The following is a 27,793-nucleotide window of genomic DNA, read 5'->3' on the forward strand; positions in this document are numbered from 1 at the left end:
CATCATCTTTCTTTCTTCGTCTCCTCCGTCTTCTCCTTTTTCTTTCTTCAAAATCTTTCATCTCCTCCATCTATTGCTTTTTTTCGGCTCATCCTCCTTTTCATCTTTATCTTCTTCTTTTCTCTGTCCATCTCCTTCATTGCTTTGTCCTCTTCTTTTTATTTCATTATTTTCCCGCTTCTTCATCGTTCTTTGGATCCTCATCCTCCGCATCTCTTTCATCACTTTCGATCACCTTCTCCGTCATTCTATTTTACTTGAAAGCAAGAGATTATTAAGCGGGGTAGAGGTTGAGGCGTGAGTTTCTCTTCAATTTGTCTCCCTCTACAAATGGAATTTGTAAGATCGCAGTTTGTAAATAAACAGTTGCGATCTTACAAATTTCATTTTTTGACTGAGAGAAATTGAAGAAAAAAACACATCTCAAATTCTTCTTCTTGTCTTCTCTCGTCATCATAATCTTCTTTTCTTCGTCATCATTCTTCTTTTTCTTTGTCGTCATTCTTCTTTTCTTCTTTCTTCTTCAACGTCATTACCATCTCGTTCTTTGTAAAAATTAACTTTCTCCAGTTGAAAAAACTAAAAACATTAATTTTACATCAGGGCACGATTCCCTCCCCTTCCACCGTGAAATACCAGTCGTACCAACCAAAGACTAGCCAATAGAAACAGGATCATTGGTTTGATTGGTCGGAAGTACTGTGGACTTCGAAACTGGTCCAGTCACACGTCACAACTGGGCCCTGCAAAGACCAATCAGTGGTCATGTTTAAAGTGAAAACTAAGTTCTGGTAAGGGCCTGAGAACCCGTCTGACACCATTTCATATTTGCTTGCAATATATCGAAAGAGTCTACAAAGAAACTTACCTGGCTGACGCGGTTTGCCGGAATGATGAGTAGTTTTGGAGTATTTTGAGAAAAATAATAAAAGTCGGTAGACCGACTTTTATTCCAGAAGGCTCCAGACTAACTCGGTCTCAGGGAAAACTCAACCCTATTTCAGACAATTTACACACAGTTCGTGATCGCCATGTTCATCAGTACTCTATACCACGGGTACCAAACAAGGCCTTGATGAGCAGACAGGAAAGTGCGTGCTAATCCTGTACAAAACAAATGGACAGCGCGCGGTCCTCAAGCCTAAATACGCACATCACCTCAGTTGCTGAGACGCGCGGTCTTTGAAGTTTTTGTTGTTGTTTATCAAGCGTCTTTGATTGCTTTTAGAGGTGCTTGAGGCGCACACTAATTTTGCATGCGCGCCAAAGAGGTTTTTGATGCGCGCGTTGTAACAACTCGGACCATTACTGCGAGTAGTAGCCAGAACGCTACAATGTAGTTTATACAGGCCGCTCCCATATGCATAGTACAACGCTGTACAATCCAGAGGGACAACCAATACAACTCATCCCGCCTCCAAGCACAGCGAGACCGAGTTATCCCCGAGTCCGAGTCTAGCCTGACCCCGTTCGGGTAAGTTCTGAGACTGAACGTTTTTAGTTAATATTTCCCATTTTCGTCGTTACCCATCGAATATCTTGTTATTACAGCGTTATTCCGCACATTTCCTAGGCACACGTTCACATTTTGGAGCAAAATTTGACAACTTTTGCAGGCGTACCAGAACTTTCTTTGGGCTTTAATATACACCGTACACACACATGAATTTGTATGCGGGTGTGTGGGATGGTGGCGCTGCTTCTTTATAGAACCAGGGAGGTGACCTGATAGAACTTAGAACTAGCACTGGACCGCTAGCTACACTTTGTAGCCTAGCTGGATCCTGGATGCCTGGGCTGACCACCCCGTCTCTGTCTCTCTCTCGTATTAAATGTACCACACGTGTAGGTACAAAAGATTTGAAAGAGTTCCATCGAACCTTTCCGTTCCGCCCCCCCCCCCCCCCCCGGCCCCGATCTTTGCCACTTTAATTTTCGCGACACTCTGTTATAGCTAGGGAGAACGTTTAAACGCCGTGACCACAGCATAGTAATAGATCTAACGTTATACCGTAATAAGGAGAGAGGGAGCAAGGAAAGGTCAGGGCTGCTGTGTTCCTGAAGGGTAAGTTCATCTAACGTTAAACGTGACTTGACTAATATTCATTCACCTTTTCTATCTATTGTCTGTGTTATGCACTTGACTGCCCGCCAGCTCGAGTGTTTCAGGTCTAACGTTAGCTGTAACAATGGCATGGCAATGCAATGCATACGATGCTCGCACAACGAAGCACATTACTGGATAGCCGTAGGTATATTGTCCCACTCAACGTTGATAATTTTCATTGATCAATTGATACATCATGTACTCGGAAACGTTTCCTTGATTGACAGCGTGAAAACGCTATTCCAATTCGGGTCAGGTAGGTAGGCCTAAATATAGACGCAACTTCTTATTGATTTTGGGAGCTGCCCCATACTTTTACGATGTTTTTATTGTAAAATCTTTGTACGAATAGGCAACCGCGAAGACAAGACAGTACCGCTACCGGTCTATTATAACGTTCCCTACATGTACAATAGGACCTACGATGTATTACAATGTTACAAATCTATTGTGGGTTAGACTGCAAGTACGAGTACCTGGTAACTGTTAGAATACTGTAGTCCCTTCATGCATAACAGGTATGTAATGTACATAGCTAGGCCCCTACACTATTTCTTGAGAGTTTTTAGTCAACATGCATGCTTTTGTTTCTTTTTTTTTTAAATCATTGTCATTTGGGCAATTCTGCATTTAGTAATGTTACATTTGAACAAATTTGTTCTAGATTCTATTTGTTTTTACTACTAAATTACCATTTAGATTCTATTCATTTCAAGTCAAAATTATGTCAAAAACATGTTCATCCTTCCCAGGTTTATGATACAAAAAAGAATGAACGAAAAAAGGACATGACAAAACAATCAATGTCTTTTAACAAAAAGTGTGCAAAAATTCAAGTTACTTCAAACAAAGTGTTGCATTAATTTCAATTGTTGCATCATGACAAATGTTCACGCAAATCTTTTTAGCAGTTTGACCGATAACTTTTTAGCTAGACCCCCAAAAGCATGGTTAGTAACGTTACGGTTAGTAACGTTACATTTGTCCGGAGTAATTCCGCAGGTCATTTCACCCTTTTGTAATTGACAAAATGTCACATGACTTCTGGAGTATTTAAATGTATCCATCTTTTACCCATTAGCAAAACTTGGAGGAAAAAAATTTCAAAGGAACCCACTGTAATTTGCATTTAAGTGAATTTCAGTGTCCCCAGTCCCACTTGTACATTTTAAATGATGGTTTTAGATCTCGCAAAAGCAAAAAATACAAAAAATACAATCTACTAAATTTGAAAGACCTGATAATAACGCCTTCAAAGTTTTCCTTGCGACGCGAGCTATCATGATCAAGGGGAGGAGAGACAGTTTTCACCGCTTGACAATAGAAGGCATGCTCTGAGTCCTAGTGACCTCCGCAGTGTTCATTCAAGCTTAGCGCCAGCGGCCTACGCACGACCAATCAGTAATTAGGATGCCACGCACTGACCAATAAGATCATTCCCTCGTTGCTAGGGGCAGTTAGCTGCGGCGCTAAATCCAAATCTTCATACATGTTTCTGCTACGTTGAAAGTCAGAAAATTATGGCCAAGAAAAACGCTGAATTCTTGCCTTTCCTTTGATCATTTACATTGTAGCTTCGAAATTTCGGCGGATGATAGACAAAACATTAGACTAAAAGATTATGCCAAAAACAGAAATCCCATTGTTATTCATGACCAATTTTGATGATGTGACTTCAAACTCGATTTTCTCAGCTCAGCCGTCAGCGACTTTATGATCCTTTTGTTGTAGAGAGGGTCACATTTGATGTCATTGGTACTTTTTGTACAATAGTAGCCTTTATTATCAGGTTATAGCCATTCCTTGAATGATATACCGGTACTTGTGTATAAAATATGTTGTTTATAAATTATGTATTATCAAAATTAATGCTTGCATTTTCCCCGCATTGTTAGTCAGGATTATTGAGAAGTTCCATTAAAACTTAGATTTAAGTTCCATTGAAAGTTAAGTTCCATTAACTTAAATTTAAGTTCCATTAAAAGTTAAATTAAGCTGGAACATTAAAAGTTAAATTGAATTATTGAGAAGTTCCATTAAAAAAACTACAATACATATCTGGCTTCATGGAACTCCCCCAAACAGATTTTTCTAGCTACATGTACTTGGACATACCCCCAATTCTTTTAGAGGAGAGATTCTTGCTTAGTAAAATTTGATGTGTGTAAATTATTGACACTTTGAGGATGGCCAATTTAAAAAAGGATGGTTTCGATTTTTTGGAAGTAGGCCTAAGTGTAACTGTGGACGACATAAATCCTGTGACAGGTACTGGGCCATACACTTCAGACACCATTTGGAGTTTATATACAGACTGTACCTAGAGCTGTATTAAGCGTGCATGGTGAGGATGCAATATGTATTAAGAACCACTCAATGGCAACCTAACTAAAACATAATTATTATGTACATGTTCGATGTTGATGGCTTGTAACAGTGCCACAGAATATTTTTCAGGATGGGGGGGGGGGGGGGGGTGGGTGCCCCCTGGGGTGTAACAATACCCCCTGTCCAAGAGGAAGACCCTGACATGATAATAGACCCAGGGGGCATTGGCGATTTTTATTCATAGACCATTTTCAGTCAATTGCAGTCACCAAGGTCATTTTATGGGCAATTCCATGAGAAATGTTCACTTTGGTGAAAAAATGAAGTTTTGAGTTTCACTTAAGTTCTCAAATATTCTAAGAAAGTAACATATATATTTTCATTTTTCACTGGTGGCATCTTTGTCATTGCAAAATTTTGTATTTTTCTCAGTCAATGAAAATACTGCATGATGTGTTGCAATGATGCAAAAATTTGGCTATTTTTAGAGAGTTTAGTGTTCCTGTCTCTAAAGAAGGCCAGATATGTCCCAGAGGCCTTGTTCAGATTTTAAATTATAGTCCAGTGTATATACAACGGAAAATCACAACCAAATTCCTTAGCATTCATCAGTTTTTGACCTATTGATCCTCAAAGTTGTGTGATTTCTATAACATTTCAAGCGTCATGTCCGTTACGTTTTTTACTATAAGTTTTCATAGCCAAGAGGAAATTAGTGTAAAGTTGCTGCAAATTCATTTTCTATGTTAGGATTGAATCCCCTTGCATGTGTGAAAACCACTTTTCTATACCACTTCTAGTTTTCCTGTAAATGGCGTAACGGACATGACACTTTGCGTAACGGACATGACACCTCATATTAGACAAGTGGCGGAAATAACACTGTGGCCAAGTGAAACAGGGTGGTGATTAGTTTTAATTGCTTGAGGATAGTAGGACATTTCTATACTTGGGTAAATAATTAAGTCTGCACATCACTCAATAAAACAAAAACAAGCAGACTTTGCTTTCTGCTACTGGAAGACTGTTGATTTTAGATGATCTTGCTACCCTGTTACACCGGTTTGATCCATTCCCACCTCTTGTAATCCTGACTGATAAACAGCAGCTGTCATTCCAAGGAGTATTAGACAATGGTGTTTTCACTGTTGGCCTTCCCTTCTATACTTAAAATGAGCACTTTCTACATATAAATACATTTTAGACCACATTTAACACATTTGTATCTGCCATGGAGTCAACTTACCAGCCAGGTACTCCTGCACAAATGGATCCTCGTGCATCCAAATACATGATCACTGATGATACAACAACAAAGAATCCAAATGTCACCAGCATCAATGTCTTCAATGATGGTGTTGCCTCGTATTTTTTTTTTTAAGTTTGTGCTGCATCCATACATACCTCTCTCATCTCTATGACTCTATAAATCCACACCTTCAGTGGCACATTAATGAGATATCACTTACCAAGAGGGCTGAGAATGGAATTGTTTGCTTTATTAAGCGTGTTGACAGTACATGTACCTCTATCGTCAGAGAAAGTCGGTCTGAATGCTGCCTATCCATTTCATCAATACAACTAAACTAGATGTACCTCTATGCCAAGGGATATCCGGTGTATATGACAGCACACAGCATTGTACAAAAAGCACAATTTTGAGATGCTATGAGAAGATGTTTATCCACTGAAAGGTACACTGTATAATCAGTTACAACCAGTTGGTACGGAAACTGGGAAAGCATCCAGTATTTCAAAATGTCCTACTCACAAGCTGGTGAGAATAATGTAACCAGTACACCACTCTGGCAAGCTTTAAGAAGTGCCTAAGCAAGCAATAAGTTGATTATACAATTTGAACAAGTTGAATTTGCCGTGAAGAAAACAAGAAATACTTTGTTGCCCAGGTGACCACTCTAAATGGAAATGGATTATATGTTGTAAAAATTCTCAGAAAAAAAGGGGCTTGGTCATTCACTTCTAGCCAAGAAAAGAAAGCATTTGTTGACAATAATAAAGTACTGGTACTAGCAGTGGAAGTTTTTACAATAGTCTATCCAAGATTGGATAACAGAGGATGATTCTCCTCCAAGGATGACATTAATGCCAAATGAAAGAACTTTGCAGAAATGATATTTACATACCTTATTTCTTTCAGATGATAACACTAATTTGATGATGGTACCAAACAGTTTTGTGGTCCTGTTTCATTGCATAAAAGTTGATGCAATCTCGAGTACATTTTAATGATGTTGTATTCAAACTTTTTATTTCATACAGATCTGGTTCGTTCTGTTTTCTTTGCCTATTCGCAGATATGGAGACATATGGTCTTCTGTATTATACATGTATGCCATTGTGGTACTCTGGGCATTGCACTCCATGTGCTTTAGAGTAGCTGTTAGATCACTGAAACCTGCAATAAAAGGACTTTTTGATGTTTTGGTCAACAACATAATGTAGTTAGCAGTGTGCAGTTATTCTAATCTTTTTATTTTGAAACAAAGAAGTGAAAATATGGTTAACCTTACAAGGGTGTCATGTCCGTTACGCTAGTGTATAATACTAAGTACAAATATTAGGCCACTAAGAAAAAAATAACCATAGTATAAGATAGTAATATGTCCTATTCTGCTATGGTGGGTGGTAGTAACTGGAAATGTGTCACTAATTGTAGCTAACTGGTGCAGGAGTGAATTTGTTTTATATTTCTTTGTTTTGTAAATATATACAAAGACTAACCCCCCTAAAATGATATAGATATAAGAAATATTACATGATTGCAGGTATGATGTGTGTCCCTATGTTCTAACCTTACTACGCCAACAATTGAGTATCTGCTATACCTTGTAATAAAAAAATTCTCTTAGCTTACAAAAAGTGGACATAACTGTCATGTCCGTTACACTCGAAGTGTCATGTCCGTTACGCAATATTTTAAACTATTAAAAAAGAATGAACAGTAAAACTACTTTAAATTAGGACTTTATGAGTAAAGCATGACCTAAAGGTTTAATCAAGACCAAAACCAGCTGCATCTTATCCAAAAATTCACAGGAATTTTCATAATAGTAAGTAGATCAAAATGCCTTGTCCATTTAGTGTCATGTCCGTTACGCTCGCTAAAAATGCAATTTCTCAACAACCACTCGATGAATTTCCATGAAATTTTCTGTGTACATTACATATACTTAAATGTGTCTGATAAACTCAATAAGAATCTTTTGGAGACTCCCAATTTCACTGTGTGATGGTTTGAATCACAAAAAAGTGGTCTGAATGTCATGTCCGTTACGCTGGAATTGACCTTATAGGTCTTAAACAGTGCCTAATCTATCAACTTCATAGTTTGACTTTTCAACATGCTGCTAAAACTTCGTAAGTGAAGGTTGCCCAGTTTAGTCAGAACTTGCACACAGAGATCCCTGCTTACTTTGACAGATCATTCCAGCGTCATACAATGCAGAGATCAAGATAAATGTTATATCTTAACTTGGTAATGAATCTCCATGATATGCCAGAAAGCTGGGAGTAAGCAGATCCTCACTTTGAATTTATGTGCACCTTTAACTCTTTTTGTGCCACATTCACACACCCTACTCAGTCGATGGCGTACCAAATTCACATATTCTGCTCAAATGCACAAAACTGCCAAAACCGATCGATAAATCGCCAAATGTTACAGTGTATTGAAAGCATTTCTGGTGATTCTGTACCTGCCACAGTAGCTTGCATTTCATCTTCTCTGCCTTTCAAAGAAATAAATTTCGCAGATGACTTCAAAATCTAGATCCGAAAAGAAGATCACTTTCTGTTGTCTCCAAATTGATATTTCAAACCAATTCATTACGCTGTGTGGCAATTCGCTGTAGACTTCATACATTTTACTAGTATACATGCCACACCCGTTCCTGCAGAGCAGCGGACATAAAATTGTGTCCTAGTTTTGAAGGTTGATGTGCCATAACTGAAATGGTAGTCACAGGTATGCATGTGCTCAAATGCATGGGATTGTGTGATAAATTCTTACATGAAAAGTAGAAACTATTTAGTTTTTCACATGATTTGACTCCTATGGATTTAGGGAGGGGCATGATGAGCATCGCAAGACTTAGGATTCTCTTGCGTCAGGTACCATCTCTTCAAGCCGGTGTTTCCGTCATGTCAAGGCGTGAAACTGCTTCATCCAGCGTCACCAGGGAGTGTACAGATGCTGGTCCCATTCTCAGCATCACGCCGGAGTCGGGCCTCGCAGATGAGTTGATGGACATCAGGTGCTTGGGCTTGCAGCCGGGACAGCTGGTCACGCTAACCGCAAAGGTCCGCACAGAAAACGGGAAATACGAGTATCAGGCGAGTGGCCAGTACAGGGCTGCTGCTGATGGTACTGTGAAAGGTATGTACACTTAAAATATGATGTAAAACCAGAAATTTTCGAAAGCATGAAACTTTCATGAATTTCGCAAGGAACCAGGATATGGGAAAGTGAAATGCACACAAAATTTTTGTCTACAGAATGTATTCAAATACTAGTGCTATGCTGTACACCATCATCATGGTCGGCAGTTCTTGATTTAAGTTTCTTGCTGCAAAAGGGCCATTGTCCCCGATCCAATTCGCGAATGATTCTGGTTTTACAGTACCCCATTACAAAATACGATCTGAGCATCTTTTGGCAATTGTTACATACAGTATTTGTAAATACTGCTGTCTAATTTAAAAATCTATATTTCCTATGCTAGAGTCACACTTGGCCAGATTTTGTACCTGGTCCATAAGGAATTAAAACCGTATGGACCCGGTTTGAGCCGTAGAGACCCGCATTGACCCGCATCAACCGGCATCGTAACCTGTGTCAATTCCTGATGGATTCCGGGGGCTACGGTGAAAAATTTTTGATCATGTTTAGAATTTTCTCACAGATTTCAATTCCGTATTGATATCCAAATTAACCCAGTTCGAACCGCATTGACTCACATCGACCTGCTGCAATCCGCAGCTTAAAACCGCATGGACCCTTGCCGTATATCGTATTCCTTCATGCAACGGCTGATGACAAAGTTTACATCTGGGTTGGTACGGGTCGAAGCTGGTTGACATGGGTCGATAGGGGTTGAAAAGTATTCAGTTAAGGATTTTAAAGCAGATTTTTATACGGTTTGATATGGGTCAATACAGGTCTCTGCAGCTTGAACCGGGATGATACGGTTTTAATTCTTTATGGACCTGGTTCGAAAACTGGCTGTGTGTGACTGTAGCATAAATTGCCCTCCATTCTGGGACTTGAAATCTGGCTCATTTTCACCCAGATCAGATCCGTTTTGTGACCCAGCCGTATGTGACTGTAGCATTAGGTACATTTATACTATTAAAGTACAATGTAATCAAGTTATTTTGTTTTGAAGCTCTTATTTTCAAATAGCTTTGTTATCTGGACACTTCATCTATCATAAAAGGGAGATTGCTCACGCAGTGACGTGTCTGCCTTGCAATTGAATGTGTGTCTGAGTCTAGCTGAGGTGTACAGTGTTGTTTATTGTGTGTTATCATGCCATCTCCTCCAGTGTTTACGTTATAGAACGATAGAACACACTCTCCTTTGAGTGGAACATAAAATGAATAATAAAGGTTCAAACTGTGTGCAGTAGGTTACACTTTTTACTTCACCCCTTCTGTGCCCGAGACTTTGGACAGTTTTATGTTCAGTGCTGTGAGATTTTTTGCACCAATCAGCACTCAAAGCGCACAAAGAGTGAAGAGATCTACGATGTAGATAAATATTTAGAACACTTCACTTCTCCGGCAATGCTCTGTGCGTGCCTGCTTGAGTGGCGCTTGACCTCCACACACCCTGGGAAATGGGTGAATCATAGGATTCTTGCCTCTGTGGATTGAGTGCTAGTCAGTCAACAAATAGATGTAACTGTACATGTAGTGTACATCACACAAACCACCCACACAAACTTGTGGATGCCAGAAAACACTTTTTGAAAGCTATGGTCAAATATTCCGAAAGAGAGGTTTCTCATGCAGTTTTGAATTGATAACACATCAGAATTGCATGTTCCTGAAAGTAAATGATTGAATATTGAACATATAGAAATGCTTCATTTGAGGAAAAAAAAGGGACTTTGAAGTCTATGCAAGTGCATGCAAGTGCACAAAAATGGCCTTGCTTGTGTGTAGCTACATTTAACAAAACAAAAATAAAAAGGGATTTAAAGTCTGGAACCACTGTAAATGGATCACTAGATTAATCTCAAACTTTGTACTGGACTGGAAACAAAATCATAAATCATGATTAAGTAAAAATGTCACAGCTGTACAATTGTACTGTGGACTGTTACTAAAGTCTGTGAAGGTATAAAAGGAAATAAAACCCAGGCATAATAGATTGAGTGGATGCAGCAATATTAAGTCAATATTAGTTCAGTACAATATTATAAGTTTAAGAAATGAAATATATTGAAAAGTTGTGAAATCTTGAAGTTTTAATGTTGAGTAATAGAAAGAGATCAACATATATCTTGTACTCTTACGACCACCCTGCTCAAAACCCTCCCAGGCGCCCTTGCCCAGATCTCGGCAGTCGTGTCCTTAGCAAATGTAAAATAAAACAAAAGTGTGCAATCGAAAAATTTCTTAAATTTTATTGTTTTTTAATTTCTTTGTTTTTGACCTTTTGTTTTCCATTGTTTTTTTGATGAAATTTGTCTGCTACATTGTTCCAAACATGAAAATATGTTATGAATTGATTTTAATCAATAAAACCCCCAAAGAATCATGCTTTTATGAAATTGTATGCACAGTTTGCATTGAAATTGTACATGAATTCATGTTTTTGAGCAATTTTAGGTCTTTAGGTACATATTTATGCATAACTTCAAGACCGCGTGCCTGGGTGTTGCAAATTTATTGTTCAGAAGATGCGGGAGACTCCAAAGAAAAAATGAAGTAATCCATTTAAGCTTATCATTAATTTTGTTAGAAAAGAAAATGGATATTATTTTGCATCCCAAGAAGGGCAAGCATGGGACACCAACAAATTGCCAAGGCATTTGGACAACTGTGAAATACAAGATGTCTGGTTAATATTGTTTGCTGTTTGTTGCTTGATGTCCAGTTCAAACAGACCCGTCACTTGGGGGCAGCTACCAGGGCGTGGAACCCATGGGTCTCCTCTGGAGCCAACAGCCAGTCCCAGAGGTGGCGCACAAGCATCCTCGGCTGGTCAAGTTTGATGTGACCAGACCGTTTACATACACCTTTGAGCTCCATGATGGACAAGGAGGTGTTCTAGCGTCTAAGGTGGTGGAGAGGACGTATGTAGCAGACTATGTTGAGAAAATTCCTGTTTCGACTGGTGAGGCAGAAGGCGTACTATTCCTACCGGAGAAGAGAGGTACATGTTTGTCCATATAGATGAATGCTATTGATATTATATTGAAACATGGCTTGAAATGCTCCTGTCACTAGCCAGATGGTAGCAGGGTCCAATAAATCCACTGTTTCAGGGCAACTAAAAGCTATTATAAAATGATGAAAGCATCCTAATCAAATGCTTGTTTGATAACCTCCACTTCACTACAATAGGTATTTATTGTACCTGACACATACATGTACATGTAATTATCCATATAACTGGTCATGCTGATAAGTAAAGTATAATGACTGGTCAATAGCAGTCTCTCAGTGAACTGTGTGGTTGTTTGATATTTTAGGCTTATTTGTAAATTCTTTTTTTCTTTTTTTCTTTTTTTTCAGGTATAGAGTTTGTGAATGCGTTTTAAACACCAGATGGTATTAGTACAAAACAGACCAGAGTGTTTGAGTGGAAAGTGAGAGAAAAAAAAAGGTGGATATTCTCTGTGCTGAAACCGAGTTCCAAGTGAGATATTGCCCATGTGCCCATGGAATTGCCTGCTGATGTACAATGTACCAGCAGAAAATTGAGCAAATTCAAGAGGCCCTGATGATGGCCCACTTAAAGTACATTATGAGAGGGATACATTTAAGTCAATGCCTATTAACTCTCAGGATTGATATGGGTCCCTATGATATGGATAAAATATGAATAATTATGGATCTCGTAGTTTACTTCTTTTTGATGTACATTGCAGAAAAAACTTGTGATCACAGCAATCCCAAACAGGACTTTGCTAAGCAAAATAATGTTTTTACAAAGTGACATTTGTGACAATGTCAGGGTTTAATCTCTGTGACATACACTGACCCCGATAGTAAATTCTTGCCTATGTTGCTCTTTTTTTTTTTCTTCAATCATTGCTTTCCAAACACACATATGCAGAAACTGTAATGGATATGATATATATCATTTCCTTTATCATTTTTTTTAATTTTATTTTGCATTGAAGTAATAAATGGAATTTAATGATGGTATAAAATTATCCATTGGTAATTCAAGATCAGAGAAATGAGCAAATACAGTGTAAAAAGCACTTTCTGCACATTTTACATTGTTGAAGATCAGTTACTTCTATGACATGAACATTGCCTGAAGCATTATACAGAAGTGTCAGGCATGATGCAGGGTTTCCAGCAAACCGAACTCCACTGTATTTAGATGCACTCCTTTTCCACTTATTCTGTTTTCTTATTTTCCCGTTTTGCCACTCTCGTAGAGGGATCAGATCCTTTGCCTTTTGTCGTGGACATGAGGGGACTTCTGACGCGACTGGTCGTCGACCGCGCAGCACTTCTCGCTTCACATGGCTTCGCGGTCTTTGCCTTCGACTATTTCCTGCCACGCCGCCTCAAGACAAAGGAGGAAAATGTGTACATGGACAGCCAAGCATTCCTGGTGAGTTTCTAGCTTCTTGTTTCAGATCACACATTTCCATTGCATATGTACTTCACCTAGATATTGTGCATCGTCGATCAGCTAATTCTTTCCCCTTCTTCTTTGAAGACCTGGTTGTGTGAGGATCCCCATGGAGTTTGAAGGTTGGCCCAGCTTGGATAAATTTGAGAATCCCTGCAACGAATTGTGCACAGCTTCTTTTCAATCTCTGTGTAAGTACATGCACAGGGGAAGAATTGCAACTGGAGTCGTCAGCCATTGCCAATGAGTGTATGTCTCGAAGCACATACTCTTTGACGGGTGCTATTTGTGGTTTCTGAATTTACCTCGATGGGCAGCAAATGATTTGGGCGACCACAAATATCACGATAATTTATATCACTTTGATATCAGGTCTTTAAAACCCAAGGTGTGATTTTCACCGCACTTTATAGAAAAATTCATTCACAGGGGCAAGTTGATGCAAAGCTTTTCTAGCCCCCATTGTCCCGGGGAGCCATGCCAGTGGTCCACTGTGTCCATATTTGTGTGGCGCTCCGACAAAATGAGTCATAAGTCGCACGGGGAGTTTTCCCGTAATGAGCCGAAAATGAAGGGGAAGCACTACTCGGGCCGAATTCTTTTTATGACGGATTTTGATTCCTTTATGTTTTATCTGTTTGTACAGAAAATTTCAGCGTGTGAAAATGAGTACAAGTGTCCCAAATCACCGTTTTTCTGAGACAATTTTTTTCGGTTACATTTTTTTCGAACGCTCGCCTTTGCGTTGCGTTTTGCACCTATTGTTCTTGCCAGATCGAGACTCCGCCTCCGTTGCTAGGGTGTATGCTAATGAGGCATTGCTCTTGACCCCTTTGAAGACAAAACAAAGCATGGTGCGCGCGGCGGCGTCGGCGGCCAAGCGGCGAGGGCTATAGAATTACGCAATAATAGTGAGCTGACCAAGGCTATTGATTGCATGACCAGCGAGTTTCGTTTGATACACGCACTCCATTTCAATGACATGGTGATTGACATGACGCACAAATCGCACTGAAAAAAATAATTCCAACGAACGATCACGCAAAATTTATGATACTTTATCTATGAACTAATACAATGATCACATATCGAACTCGAAACCTTTTTTATGCGTGTGTGTACTTTTACAACGGTTATTAATTGGCTTCATTTATGAATTTGTTCAAATAATCATAACTTTCGTTCCCTGGTATGTGACTTGCTGTTTAAAGTTCATCTCTGAAGATATAGTAGGGCCTAAGTTGTCAATTATTCTCGTTTTTATAAAGTCGACAATTTGTGTGATAATACGCCAAATGTATGTAATGCGTACTATTATTTCCCTGGTTAATGAAACTTATTGCCTTATTACTTATGATGGTTTGGGCCGTGACGGCATGGAGAGAAATCGGAAGACAAACATTATTAATGCCCAGATAGCTCGTGTTCCCTTTGGAGGATATTCTGACTCTAGTCATCTGTGTATTTTTTTAGAAGTAGGACCTATTTGAGAAAGGGACAGAAAGCTGTGTCGCTACTCAAAAGTGTGCTTCTTCATTTTGTTTTGTTTTTTAATCAGAATGTTTGTAATGATAGCTGTTTGCCGTGTATTGCGTGTAGCTGACATGTGAGAGGTCAAGTCTGCAAAGAATTGGGTTGGCTAACAACTTTGCCAAGTAGCAGCGCTAATTGCCCATTGAATTGCGTATTCTGAGGAATTTCGAATGAAAGAACTCGGACGGCAATGTTCACGCCTTGTATCCGAGTAAACCCCGCATCAACGAAGCCTTAAACAATGAAAGGTAAACTTCCTGCTATCAAGGGGTGGATAATCACGCAACTAGTATTCTTTCTTCGCCATTGATAGCAGAATCAATGACGGAATGGAGCAACAGTGTTGGAGGATCGGCATTATGTCTGCTAATTTGTAAAGGAATTTTTCAGTCTCCTTTTGTGTTCAGAACCACAGTCAGTAACGCTAACTTACTCTATCTCCTACAAGCTATCGTTACCATCTTAAAACGTGAATTTTATGAAAGGCTAAAAGTGATCACGGAATCAGTTCTTCCGCGTGACACATGCAGGCTTTTATAATAGCATACCAAGCTTAAATCGTTTACCTGTATAGAAAGGGCGGGGATACACACTTATCGCAATCATCCGGATTTGAGAGTGATACACTCTACTACTTTTCTTCATCTTTCCCCCGACAAAGACCATGGTAATTCAGAACAAACAAACAAACAAACAAACAAACAAACAAACAAGCAGTTGATTTATATCAGAACGTAGAGATTTTTTTTTGTGTTTCATGTATGTATAGGTCATATCTTGATGTATAGTAGGCATTTGTTGTCGTTTTTACAGCGTTTCCTAATAAATGCCTTTAGCGAAAACCCAACAAAACTTCTATCAAGGAGGGAAGGAAACTTATATTTAAATATCACATAGTTTACAAAAATCAGACATGTAAATAAGGCAATCATAGACATCCGCATGGCCGATTGTAATCTCTTACTTTGATTATCAAACATGATCTCCTGCATTTACGTGCTTTTTTCTAATTTCTTGAACTTTGCCCTCATTTTCTCTCTTTTTTTTTTTAAACAATTGCTCGAAACATTTAAAAATCGTAACACAGTCTGCTATCCCACAACATAATATTCCATTTGATTTGTCACTTATTGTTGGTCGGGTGACGCCAAATGTTGGAATCTCGAGCGATGATACACGGCATTTTGTTTGTTGGTTTTCGTCTCATCGCTCAAAAGAATTTTGACTACGATTACAAGACATAACTGATGGTTTACAGAAGTGATCATCAATTCAGTAAGGATTAGTCAAGTCATGAATTCACTTTACCCATCATGACTGTCTAATCGAACTACGACATTGTTTGGGTAACCGCGCCTTTTTATTCTCATAGTTCAAACTACACTGTAAAAACATGGGTGTTAGATTTAACACCACGGGTGTTAAATCTAACACCGATCAAACTTCAATAAAGGACCACACCCAGAGGTGTTAAAAATGCACTGTGATGGTGTTGAAAAGTGTTCACCTGACACTTCGTGGTGTTAATTTGACACTGTACCAGGTGTTGTTTTGACACTGTACTGGTGTTAATTAAAAAATGACACCACATGGTGTTGATTTGATACTTGTTGGCGTTAATATCAATGGTTTAACACCCGTCCAGCTTCAATAAGGGACCACACCAGCTGGTGTTACTTTGGTGTAAAATTATTTTCACATTTTTTCAAAAATCTAGTATTTCAACGTAAAATTCTTGATCGTCTTGTTTAAATTAAAAATCAACAAGAAGTGCAGTTACTAAGAAACTCTTCAAAAAACAGTTTAGAATTTGGAAATGACACCCGGGGTGTTAATTTAACACCATAAATGAGCACCGAAAATTTAACACCAGCTCGGTGTTCACTATTTAACACCGGACTTTTTGCAGTGTAATTCTTGACATAATCAAAACAAATAATTCTTTATTAAATTTCTCAAAATACTCAATAGACGGCCTAAGTCAAAACTTTCTACAAAGATTGCCTATACGGCAATCTTTACTAGCCTAAACAAGTTTTCTAGAGCTATCAGTTCCCCCTATGACAGTGACTTCGATCGCGTTTTGAACTTGTATCGAACTACTTTCAAAACAGCTATTACCTTTGTAGTTCGATTAATAAACCAGTCTTTTGAATTCATAACCAACATTCGTAATCGTAACAATACAATAACATAGTACTGCATGTCAATAAAAGTTGGAAAATGTAAATGCTATAATAGTAGCGCAAAAAAACAAATGAGTAACGATTATCTTCATACATTCTAATTCCTAGTGATGTCGCTACGAAAATGACACATGGTTTGGTTCAAGCAAATAAAAGTAAAAGGAATGGGATATACTTCTAATGATAGTACCACGCCGTACAATGCATTTCACTGTATTTTGTAACATTTGGTTACGTTTCTGTGCGCTTTACGTATACGGAAAATAAAAGGCAGATTGGTGCTATTAACATGCTAACACGCAACGCATTCAAAATGTTTGTTTGAAATACACCGTATACAATATAATGTTTTAGTATACGGTTTGAAACTTTGAATTTGCGAGTCCTTTATGAAATTATGAGCAGGGCTATTACATTATCAAGCAAAAATTAAAGTATTTAGGGATTCGGATTTGCGCAGGAGACTAACAGTGCTATATATGGCGATTGTTCGTAACAGAGACAATCCTCTTCAATAGATATACAATGTAATTCTGTTTTCATGAATTGAAAGAGAAACGAAGAGAAGTCAACTTTTTAACTTCATTTAGCTTTCTCACCAATTGAACTTGATTTGATCTGCCATGCATGATATCGCTGTGTGCTCTATTAATTATATTAAATCATTTAATCGGCGTGCTTGTTTTTTATGCAGAATATCACAGGTAAGTTTAATTCATTGAAGTTCATAATGTTTGTACATATGGCGTGTTCGTTGTTTTCTATTTTCATTTTTATAATATATCACGTGTCCATTATCTGATTCTGACCACGAAAATATGGCGACTGTTTAAATGCGGAGCATGTACTGGAAAACTGTAATGTCTCCTGCCAGTATAGACAAACTAATTTCTAGTCTATCCCCGCTTAAAATTGAAATGAAATTGAACAAAAAACAAAAAACAAAACGAAGTTCGACTTTCAATAGATTTCAACCGTTTTGTATAGTGCCTGATTCATGTAATGGACACAATTCTTTAGCACATAAGCAATCACACAACTTTCGTGAATAGATGTGTCTTAATGATTGCATTTCATGGAAGAAAACTCGTCTCCTTGCCTGAATTTTAGCTTCTTCCTGTTCAAGCTCGCGTGAAAGAAATAGTTGAACATCAATCGCAATCATTAAGAGAGGCACATCCTTAGAAATAAGCACAGGAGTACTGAGACACACTACGAAATAAAAAGGGCCTTTTATCGCTATTGCAACGCATGACATTGAAATGCTTTTTTTTTTTTCCTTGGGGGAGGGGGGTAATACAATTGATTATTCTGAAGGTTCGTTAATCACACAATGAAATATGGTTTGCTATTAGCTTAGGTTCGTTAACAAGAAAATTAAATGCGGTTCCTTTCCGGTAGTTCCTTTACCCGAAAGTAATCAAGCAATCATTTTTTTTTTTCTGATAAGGTTTGTGAATACAAAACGAAGTGAAGAAGGCCTAAGTATTAATTCCGAATATTTTTCAGTATTATTATTTATGATTCACTTCTCAAACGCAGAAAGATTGTAACTGCACATGTGATGTAAAAAAAAAATAATAATTCCGCTTAAGCTACAAGTTAATTGTTTTTTATATGCTATGCTATTAGAAAAGTGACTGAGAATCATTGTAAACCCAACGTGAAGCTGTCAAGCCTACATCAACCTTTGCTTCTGATATGTATAATATGTGCAGCATTGGCAAGCGTGATAAGCGATAATTACTGTGCACGCAACGCCTATAAAGGAAATGTGCCTTTAATATGGCGGGAATTCATAATGTTACGGCTGTATACAGCTGCAGCAGAAAAGACGCGAAAGCAGTTTTTGATGCTCTGCAACATTACGACCATGTGCGTAATTTGAGGGTTTTAAGTACACGCAAAGAACACGACCTCAAAAGACGACTATCGTTAATCAACTTCATTGACTTTTTCTGCCGATGCTGTCTTTTGAACCCCCGCCTAGAATAGGTTCTCAGGTTCTATTTAATAGGTATTGGTACTTGCTAAACGCATCCTCTTTAGTTTCCATTGACAACAACATGGGAGGAGAATGGAAGCGATGAACGCCCTCGCTAAAAGACGCTTCTCGTAAGACGCATTTCGTGCCCGCCTACAATAGGTTCTCAGGTTCTATTTAGGTATTGGTACTTGCTAAACGCATCCTCTTTAGTTTCCATTGACAACAACATGGGAGGAGAATGGAAGCGATCAACGCCCTCGCTAAAAGACGCTTCTCGTAAGACGCATTGCGTGCCTTCTTTTCTTTCTACTGTTTCCTATTGTTTATGAGTTAAAAATTGCGGCAAACCACAACGCAGCCGACACACAACGCGTACCGACTCATTCATGCGGCGGCAGCGGCACGGACACAAACGCGCCGAAGTTTACATTCGGGCTGCCGTATTGGTCAGAATCGTTAATGATAGACCTGTCCTGCGATTGGTTGATTATCTTACATACCCAAGCTATCGCCTTATACGGTAGTGCGTGCGATGGAGCGTAAACGCCGTCGCTAAGCAGGACAGTTGTATTGTTTCGTCCCGTGAAAGAAACAGGTTGTGAGCATGAACATAGCCTGAACTTTGAGAGCGATTTTCTCCATTATTTAGAAAATCAACTGACATAACAAACGTGGTTAATATTCGTTTTTATGATCTATAGGGATGTCGAAATGAGTTGTATTACATATCAGTGTAAAGCTTAGATTCTGTAGAATTCACTTATAGGCATAACTACGATTTCATTTTTTGCGACTTTTGACTCATTCCGACGGAGCGCCACACATTTATGTCAACTGCTATCTTGTATGCATAATATTGAAGTGTGGAATAGCCAAGTGATGAGTTTTCATCTTTTGTACATCATTCCATATTTTGCAGAAAGCTGATTTTGTGTTTGTTTCCAGTTTATCAGCTGTTGCGTGGTCAAAACATCCTATAATTTTCATTTCAAAGTTTCTTGATAAACTACCATCACGAAAGAAAAGGGGAAACCATAGACTTTGAATGCCATGAACACGTTTTTACATGTATACACTGCAGTGTGCCAAGATAGATGTGCACATTTCTGACTTGCTTTGTTTAGAGAAGGTGTAGGGATCCCAGGGTTAGGGGCAAGTAAAATGGCTGCGACTGGCTGGAATGCTCCCCAGGGAGTGGAGAGTGAGCACTTTCAGTGCTGGATGGAAATGATGTATCCAGTGACCGGGGTAATAATAGTCTGCAAAGCGCATTGAGATACTTAACAAGTATGAAATGCGCTATATAAAATCAGCTATTATTATTATTATTGTTATTATTATTATTATTATTATTATTGTTGTTGTTGTTGTTGTTGTTGTTGTTGTTGTTGTTATTATTATTGTTATTATTATTATTATTATTATTATTTTTATTCTTATCATTATAAGTTCATGCCATTTTGGTCTTAAGGATTTTCTGATAGGACGTTTCATATAGTCATGCCTGATTTTGGACAGCATTAGTGCAATGTCAAGACATAGCGCTCTTCACCCATACATGTATCTCTTCTTTCTTCTTTCTCTCTCTCTCTCTTTCGCTCTCTCTTTTCTTTCTCTCTACCTCCCTCCAGGATGTAATCAAATTTGCCCGGGAACATCCCAGGTTGGATGCAGACCGTATCGGCATAACAAGCTCCTGCTACGGGGGATCCATGATGCTCCACTCCGTCACACGCCTCCAGCTGCCGGTCCGGTGCATGGTGGCCGCGGGGTTCTCCACAGTGCTGTCGGTTCAGGTGGGCTGGAAGAACCTCGACGGAAGCCTCATAGATCCCATAGGGTGAGGAAGATCCCAAGTTTCCACTCTACAGTATGTCCCCCCAAAAATTACCATCAAATATTTGCATTGATAACTTCCAATATGATTAAACCGTCTAAATGCTACTTCAGGGTTTTAAAATATAACATATTAGCTATATTATACAGAAAACCCCATTTAATTTGGTTAAATAGTCACAGAGATATGTGGATCATTGTAACGCATGTCATGGGTCTGATTCTTCCAAGTTAGGCACTTGGATGCTCTTGGAACTGCATAATGTGTGAACACAATGGACTGAACTTGGGGGAAGGGATTCCTGACATGCTCTACAAAACCCCTCATTTCTCTTTGACCACTGAAGCAAATCAGATGGGGTTTTCTGTAAGATGTGGGTAATAAGTTATAGTTGCATACCCTGAAATTGTATTTGGATTGATTCACTATTTTTAGAATTATCATTGCGGAGGCCGGGTTCCGTTGTAATTTTTCTGGGGGACATACGGTAGTCTTTCATGGATATTTGTGTGATCTGTGGTCAAACCTGTCTGTAGCGGCCACTCAATGGAGAGAAAGAAATGACCATTATTTACAGGTGGACGTAATAGACAGGGCCTTTAAAGGTATTAGCCCACATTTGTAAACCTGCAGCAATTGGTCTCATAGTTAGCATGGCGTTTGGGTATGATTGCAGTAACACCTGTGCAAAATTTCGTTCCAATTAGTCCATTACTTTCATAAAAATAAATGAAAATGCACCGTAATCCGTATGCATGCGTATAACGCTTGCTAGCTCCGGTCCACATACGTGTTACATGTACAATGTACGTAGCTATAGCCCGCGCTCGTAATTCGATTTTGGGTCGGGTTGACCCTGTTTGAAAATTGATTTTAAAACGATGATTTTCTCTCTTTTATCGAATTGTATAGACAAAGAGCGACAGGTGAGGTATGTTACTGTTATAACTTGTACTTGAAGTCATATTGGACCTGTTTTATGCAGTTTTGACTTTCGTGGGTTTACAAATGTGGGCTAGTACCTTTAACATGGCTTTTCTCTTGGGAGGAATTATTTGTAATGACCATGTATGGCAGATAGTCACTGCAGATGGGTGTCCACTGGGATAGGTCTGACTGTACACGTACATATTATGTGTGTACCGGTATATTATATGTGTGTGTATTTTTATGTGTACAAGTATGTGAACTTATATATGACGCATCACACGTTACCCCAGGGTACCGTAGTACCTCTGGGTACCACGTTGTGTAGCGCCACCTCACGTCCACTCAAGGACAGCCACAGAAATATGCGTGTACGTATAGTCATTCCCATGCCACTGCATGTTATACTATGCATGCATGATATGCTGTGCTAGCAATAGCATGTGCTTTAGTGCAGTGCAGTGCAGTGGCTAGCGCGCGCTAGCTCCAGCACCAAAATAATTTCCCACTTTTTGGCAACCCAGGGTAAAAAAAAAAAATAAATTAATAAATAATTCAACAAAATGGATGATTTCTATTTGGTACCCCAGGGTACCATTTATGTCATCATATTCCACAGACATGTTTTCATGAGTTACAGTTGTAAGGCTGATTGCTTTTATATAAAAGCAAGATTCACAGTCTAAGAATTATATGACTCACAACAATTGGGTATGCTTTATTTGCCAAAGAGAATAAGAAAACCCAACATTTGAGACTTTCCCTGTTGAGATTAGAGGCTTTGAATGCGTCTATTCTAAATTCATATATACTGAGACACCATTTATTGTTTGTTGTACAAATATGGCTACTGCCCCGCTGCTTTCATACATCAAACTTGAGCACCTTGGAAAAAAAAAAAAGAAGAATCCTGGGTAAGCCCATTTATTTCGCTCCTGTAAAAGAGGATATTTTTTTTGCTCGGCCGTGTAAGATTGGTTTTGCGCGTTTTTAATCCTGCAGAGTCAAGAGATGTGCTCATGCAACATATATAGCAAGCAAAAATATATTTGCATGCTTTTATTTTCACGCTATTTCTGGTTGCGTGAAATGCGCAAAAATTTCAACACCATGAAAATTTCCACTTTCACACTATGACATTTTTCCTCTTTTTTTTTTTTTTTTTTTTTGCGTATGGCGTCTCTTACCTCCTTGCTCTCGATCTGCTATTTTTCGCAGACCGATGACAAAGTTGGTCTCAAGATGGAAAGACGAAAACGACAAGTGGTGGCTCACTTTCAATGCTCACTCCTTCTCTGACTTGATGGAGGGTTACACTGAAGCCCTGCCGATTGTGAGTATGTGTACAAGGTAGTACAATATTGTATTTGTGTGCGTTATGACATTATCATCTTTGTTCTTCAATAAAGTGCATTGTACCTTGGCATTTAACAGGAGTCTTCTCACCTGCTTTTTGCTTTGTAAACAAAATTTGTGATAAAAAGAGATACAGACTGAGAGGTGGAGATGATAAAAGATAGTATGAAATACTGACATATCGTCACTTTACTCTAAAACCAGAGATTTTTGCATGCATTTTTAATTTTGTGAATTTAGCACAAGGCAGTTAAAGAGTCCAGAAATTAGAATGCCTGCGAAGTTCTTGTCTACACTATATGCATTTAAATGCTGATGGCAATTACATACATTGTAGTAGCAAAAATTTCATGCAGCGATAAAGGTCACTGGCTCCAATTCATGAAAATTTCACACCATGAAAATTTCTTGATTTATAGTTTTGTGCAAGATCTGTTACTGTCATATCGCCCAGTCTGCATCTTTCATGCTCTTTTTTTTTTTCTCCTGAATTCAAACATGTTGTACCAGAGAGTACCAGACACTTGGAATTATAAGAATATAGTTAATCTGATTTTTTTCTTTCTTGTTTTAATGCTATCAGTGTCCCCAGTTGGTCATTCCATGATAAATTCATTGGTGATTGTTTTGAATTACATTTTCTTACAACACAGGCCTTCGATCTCTTGCACGATTATTTGTCGTCACTTTGTTTGCAGTCTGTTTCATTTTACGATTTTAAATGTTGATATTTTTTATTATATAAAGTTAATGCAATTTAGCATGTGGGCTATGAGACGTGTATTTAGCTTGAATAACTAATCACTTAAAAAATGAATTTAAACGATATGGCCCGAATTCACGAAGGTGGTACAAACAAAACCATGGTCTAAACCATGGACAAAAACCATGGAGCGCCAAGTGTCAAACAGAATATTTCGTTACGAAATTGGTCATTTCGTCAACAAAATGACTGTTTCGTTAATGAAATTATCATTTCGTGGACGAAATGTTCATTTAGTTACAAAATGTTGTCATTTCTTTACAAAATAATCATTTCATCGACGAAATGACTGATTTCGTAGCGAAATATCGCATGCGACACTTGGCATTCCATGGTTTTTGTCCATGGTTTAAACCATGGTTTCATTTGTACCACCTTCGTGAATTCGGGCCCATGAGTCAGAGGTCATTTTTCTATGCAGCTATTATTCCTTGCTCTCCATCATCCGTAGTGCGGCTCACATAATTCGGGAACTTCTTGCATTTTCATTTTAAACTTGGCAGATTGCATTCCTTGGGTGTTGGGATCCTCGTTTGTTCAAATGGGGATGGGGTGGGGGAGCAATGAACAAGGCAACATACTATGTTACCTTGATATGATACAGATATAACATGCCCCCAAAATGACAAAATGTATTACTGAATTATGGAAATTTATTTATTCACATATGAAAATGATAATATCTATTAGTAAATGATGAATATTATTTTTTTCACTCCTTTGGGTGGAGAATATAAATTGATAAATAGATAATATCTATTAGTAAATGATAAATATTATTTTTTCACTCCTTCAGGTGGAGAATATAAATTGTCCACTCCTGGCGTTCCGTCATGAAGATGACAAGCACATACCTTCTATACCTATGACAACTGAAGTAAGTATTCTACCGTCTATCTTGTATATAACGGTAAAAACAGCAATGCATAGTACTGCCATGTCTCCATCTGATATTGCAAAAGCATATTAAATTAGACCTAAACCATTCTAACAAAATTTCTTCAAATATTCAAAGGAAGTTAAAATTTCATTACATTTGTATTTTCTAGTTGGTTAACTTCCAGTTGATATTGTCACAAAAGTATTTTTGTAAGAAGCATCACTTTTTGTGTGTGTGTGTGTGTGTGGCAACATGGTTTGTACAGAAAATATTCTCACTTTATTCTCAACTGAACTTTTCTTGTTTATTTATACAGAGTGTAGTACTATAAAAGTGGAAATTTTTGCGGTGTTGAAATTTTGTGCATTTCACACAACCGGAAACTAGTGCGAAAATAAGAGCGCGCGAATATTTTTGCTTGCCATATGTTCAAGTAGTTGATCTCTTGATTTTGCAGAATTAAAAACATGTGGAACTCTTCTTACCTGGCCGAGCGCAAAAAAAAATTGTCACACAAAAATATCCACTTTTACAGTTGCATTCTTTCAAAAAATTGGCAAAGAAATGATAATAATAACAGGAAGAAGCTTTCTCCCCTGTTTCATGATAGTTTTACATTCCATGCACTCTAATTGTAGCTGTACTTGAGAGGCTGTAACCAGCACATTAGCGATGGCATTGTAATTTTCTCTTCCACCTTGATATTATTCTATGTATATTTTTACAAGTGTGCAGTTGCCTTCTCATGATATTCTGTAAAAATTGTCACTCATTTTTAGCTTGTGAAGCAGATGAAGGAGGCGGGCAAGGGCCATCTGGTGGAGTTGCAATCGCTCCCGGGGACTGGTCACTTCCTGGAATGTCCGTACCAAGCAATCAACACTGTGTCCAGCCTTTACAACCCGGGTCAGATCACCACTGGTCAGATGACGTGTGAGTCAATGTAGGATTAGGGAGCAGCGTCGCTTAGTATCCATTCTTATCATTCATTATTTTTAACCCCCTCTCCTCTTTTGTGGATGCTTATGCCTATGAATCAAAGCCTGGTCAGAATAACTATACTTTGAAAAGCTTCATTTTTACTCCACTAATAATCATATGGAGTTTTAACTTTGCTCTATCGTATGTCCCCCCCCCCCCCCCAAAAAAAAAAAAAAAATAATAATAATAATAATAATAATAATGAAATAAATAAAAGGGGACCCTCTGCAACAATAGCTTGATTAAAATAGTGAATCAGTCCAAATAGTTTCAGGAGCATGTCAGGAATCTCTTCCTCCAAGTTCTGTCCACTGTGTTCACACATTAATATGCGGTTCCAAGAGCATCCAAGTGCTAAACTAGGAAGAAACAGATCCATGACATGCTTTACAACAATCCACATTTCTCTCTGACCACTTAACCACAAAATGCAGTTTACTGCAAAATACAAAGATGTTATATTTTTAGACCCTGAAGTACAGTGTAGCATTCAGACAGTTTAAAGGAAACCCAAACCCATAGAGAAATGTGGATTGAGTGAATGCAGCAATATTAGTAGAACACATCAATGAGAGTTTGAGGAAAATCAGACAATCCGTTCAAAAGTTACGAATTTTTGAAGTTTCTGCTCAGTCACGGCTGAATGAGAAGACTACTATAGCTTGTGATGTCATATGAGTACAACTATATAATTTAAAAGAAAGTACGGTGTATAAAGAAAATTCAAGATATTCTCACTTTTCTCACATAATAAAAGAACACTGGACTTCTCTCTTTCAGATGTCAGGGGAAATAATATTACCCCTTACATAAGTCAGTAACATGTTGAAGAAATGTGCACTTATTCAAAAAGCCAAGTTTTGTGAAATTCTCGTTTTATTTTCCTTATATTATTGTACGCATGTGACATCATACACTGTAGTAGTCTTCTCCTCCAGCAGTGATTGCACAGATACTTTAAAAATTCATAACTTTTGAACAGATTGTCAGATTTTTTCCAAATATTCACTGATGTGTTCTACTAATATTGCTGCATTCACTCAATCCACATGTATATGAAGGTGAACTTGACCTTTAAAGGAAACCCAAACCCATAGAGAAATGTGGATTGAGTGAAAGCAGCAACATTAGTAGAACACATCAGTGAAAGTTTGAGGACAATCGATGCAAAGGGTATGAATCTTTAAAGTTTTGGTGTTGGAACCGCTGGATGAGGAGACTACCAGAGGTTATAATGTCATTGTGGACAACAATATAAAGAAAATATAAAGGGAATGCCACTAAAATTCATTTCTCATGAAAATTACACATTTCATCAATTTGATACTGACATAATAATGTTAAGGGTAGTACTTACTCCCCCTGCTTTCTGAAAGCGGTTAGTCAAGTGCTCTTTCATTATGCTAGAAAAGTGAAAGCATGTTGAATTTTCTTTATATTGTTATCCACACATGATGTCATAAACTCAAGTAGTCTCCTTATCCAGTGGTTCCAACACCAAAACTTTAAAAAATCATATTTTTTGCATCAATTGTCCAATTTTCCTCAAACTTTCACAAATGTGTTCGACTAACGTTGCTGCTTTCACTCAATCCACATTTCTCTTTGGGTTTTAATTTCCTTTGATCATATTGAAAGTTATCAATGCAGAAATCTGATTGTATTTTTGGGGGGACATATTGTATGTTTGCTTCCTTGCAGTGTACTACACCGACTTTGGTGGCGAGGACATCCAGCAAGGAGCCAAGGACCAGGAGTTTGCTTGGAGGAAGATTATCAACTTCTTCAGGAAGCACCTAAAAGTGGAAAAAATGTACCGCACAGACTGGATATCAGACTAAAGAAACACTATGTCTTTGCAGAGTTCTCCATTCAGAAGCGTCTTCCGTGGACACACCACAGTGAGCATACCACATTAAGTGCTGTCGAAGCGAGTATGTACTGATGTAATGAACGGAACTTCATTAGAATAAGGGCCTAAAAATATGCAACATTGCCTCGTTATTGGGTTTTGCACCTTAACCCTAAAAGGGCCGGGGGGGGGGGGGGGGGGGGGGGAAATCCAC

The 27,793-nt window shown here is 38.3% G+C and overlaps 1 protein-coding gene across 1 annotated transcript; it reads left to right on the forward strand.

The window, feature by feature from the left end:
- Positions 1–1,974: 1,974 nt before the first annotated feature.
- LOC140245382 (bile acid-CoA:amino acid N-acyltransferase-like) lies at positions 1,975–27,793 on the forward strand. The gene is made up of 9 exons (XM_072324956.1): positions 1,975–2,065; positions 8,520–8,831; positions 11,559–11,837; positions 13,078–13,256; positions 20,615–20,823; positions 22,966–23,080; positions 24,663–24,743; positions 25,526–25,679; positions 27,429–27,793. The coding sequence occupies exons 2-9, from the start codon at positions 8,528–8,530 to the stop codon at positions 27,566–27,568; spliced, it is 1,461 nt and encodes a 486-aa protein (XP_072181057.1). The 5' UTR covers positions 1,975–2,065; positions 8,520–8,527; the 3' UTR covers positions 27,569–27,793.

This window comes from Diadema setosum, chromosome 22 (genome assembly GCF_964275005.1).
Source record: "Diadema setosum chromosome 22, eeDiaSeto1, whole genome shotgun sequence".
Classification (NCBI taxonomy): Eukaryota; Metazoa; Echinodermata; class Echinoidea; order Diadematoida; family Diadematidae; genus Diadema; species Diadema setosum.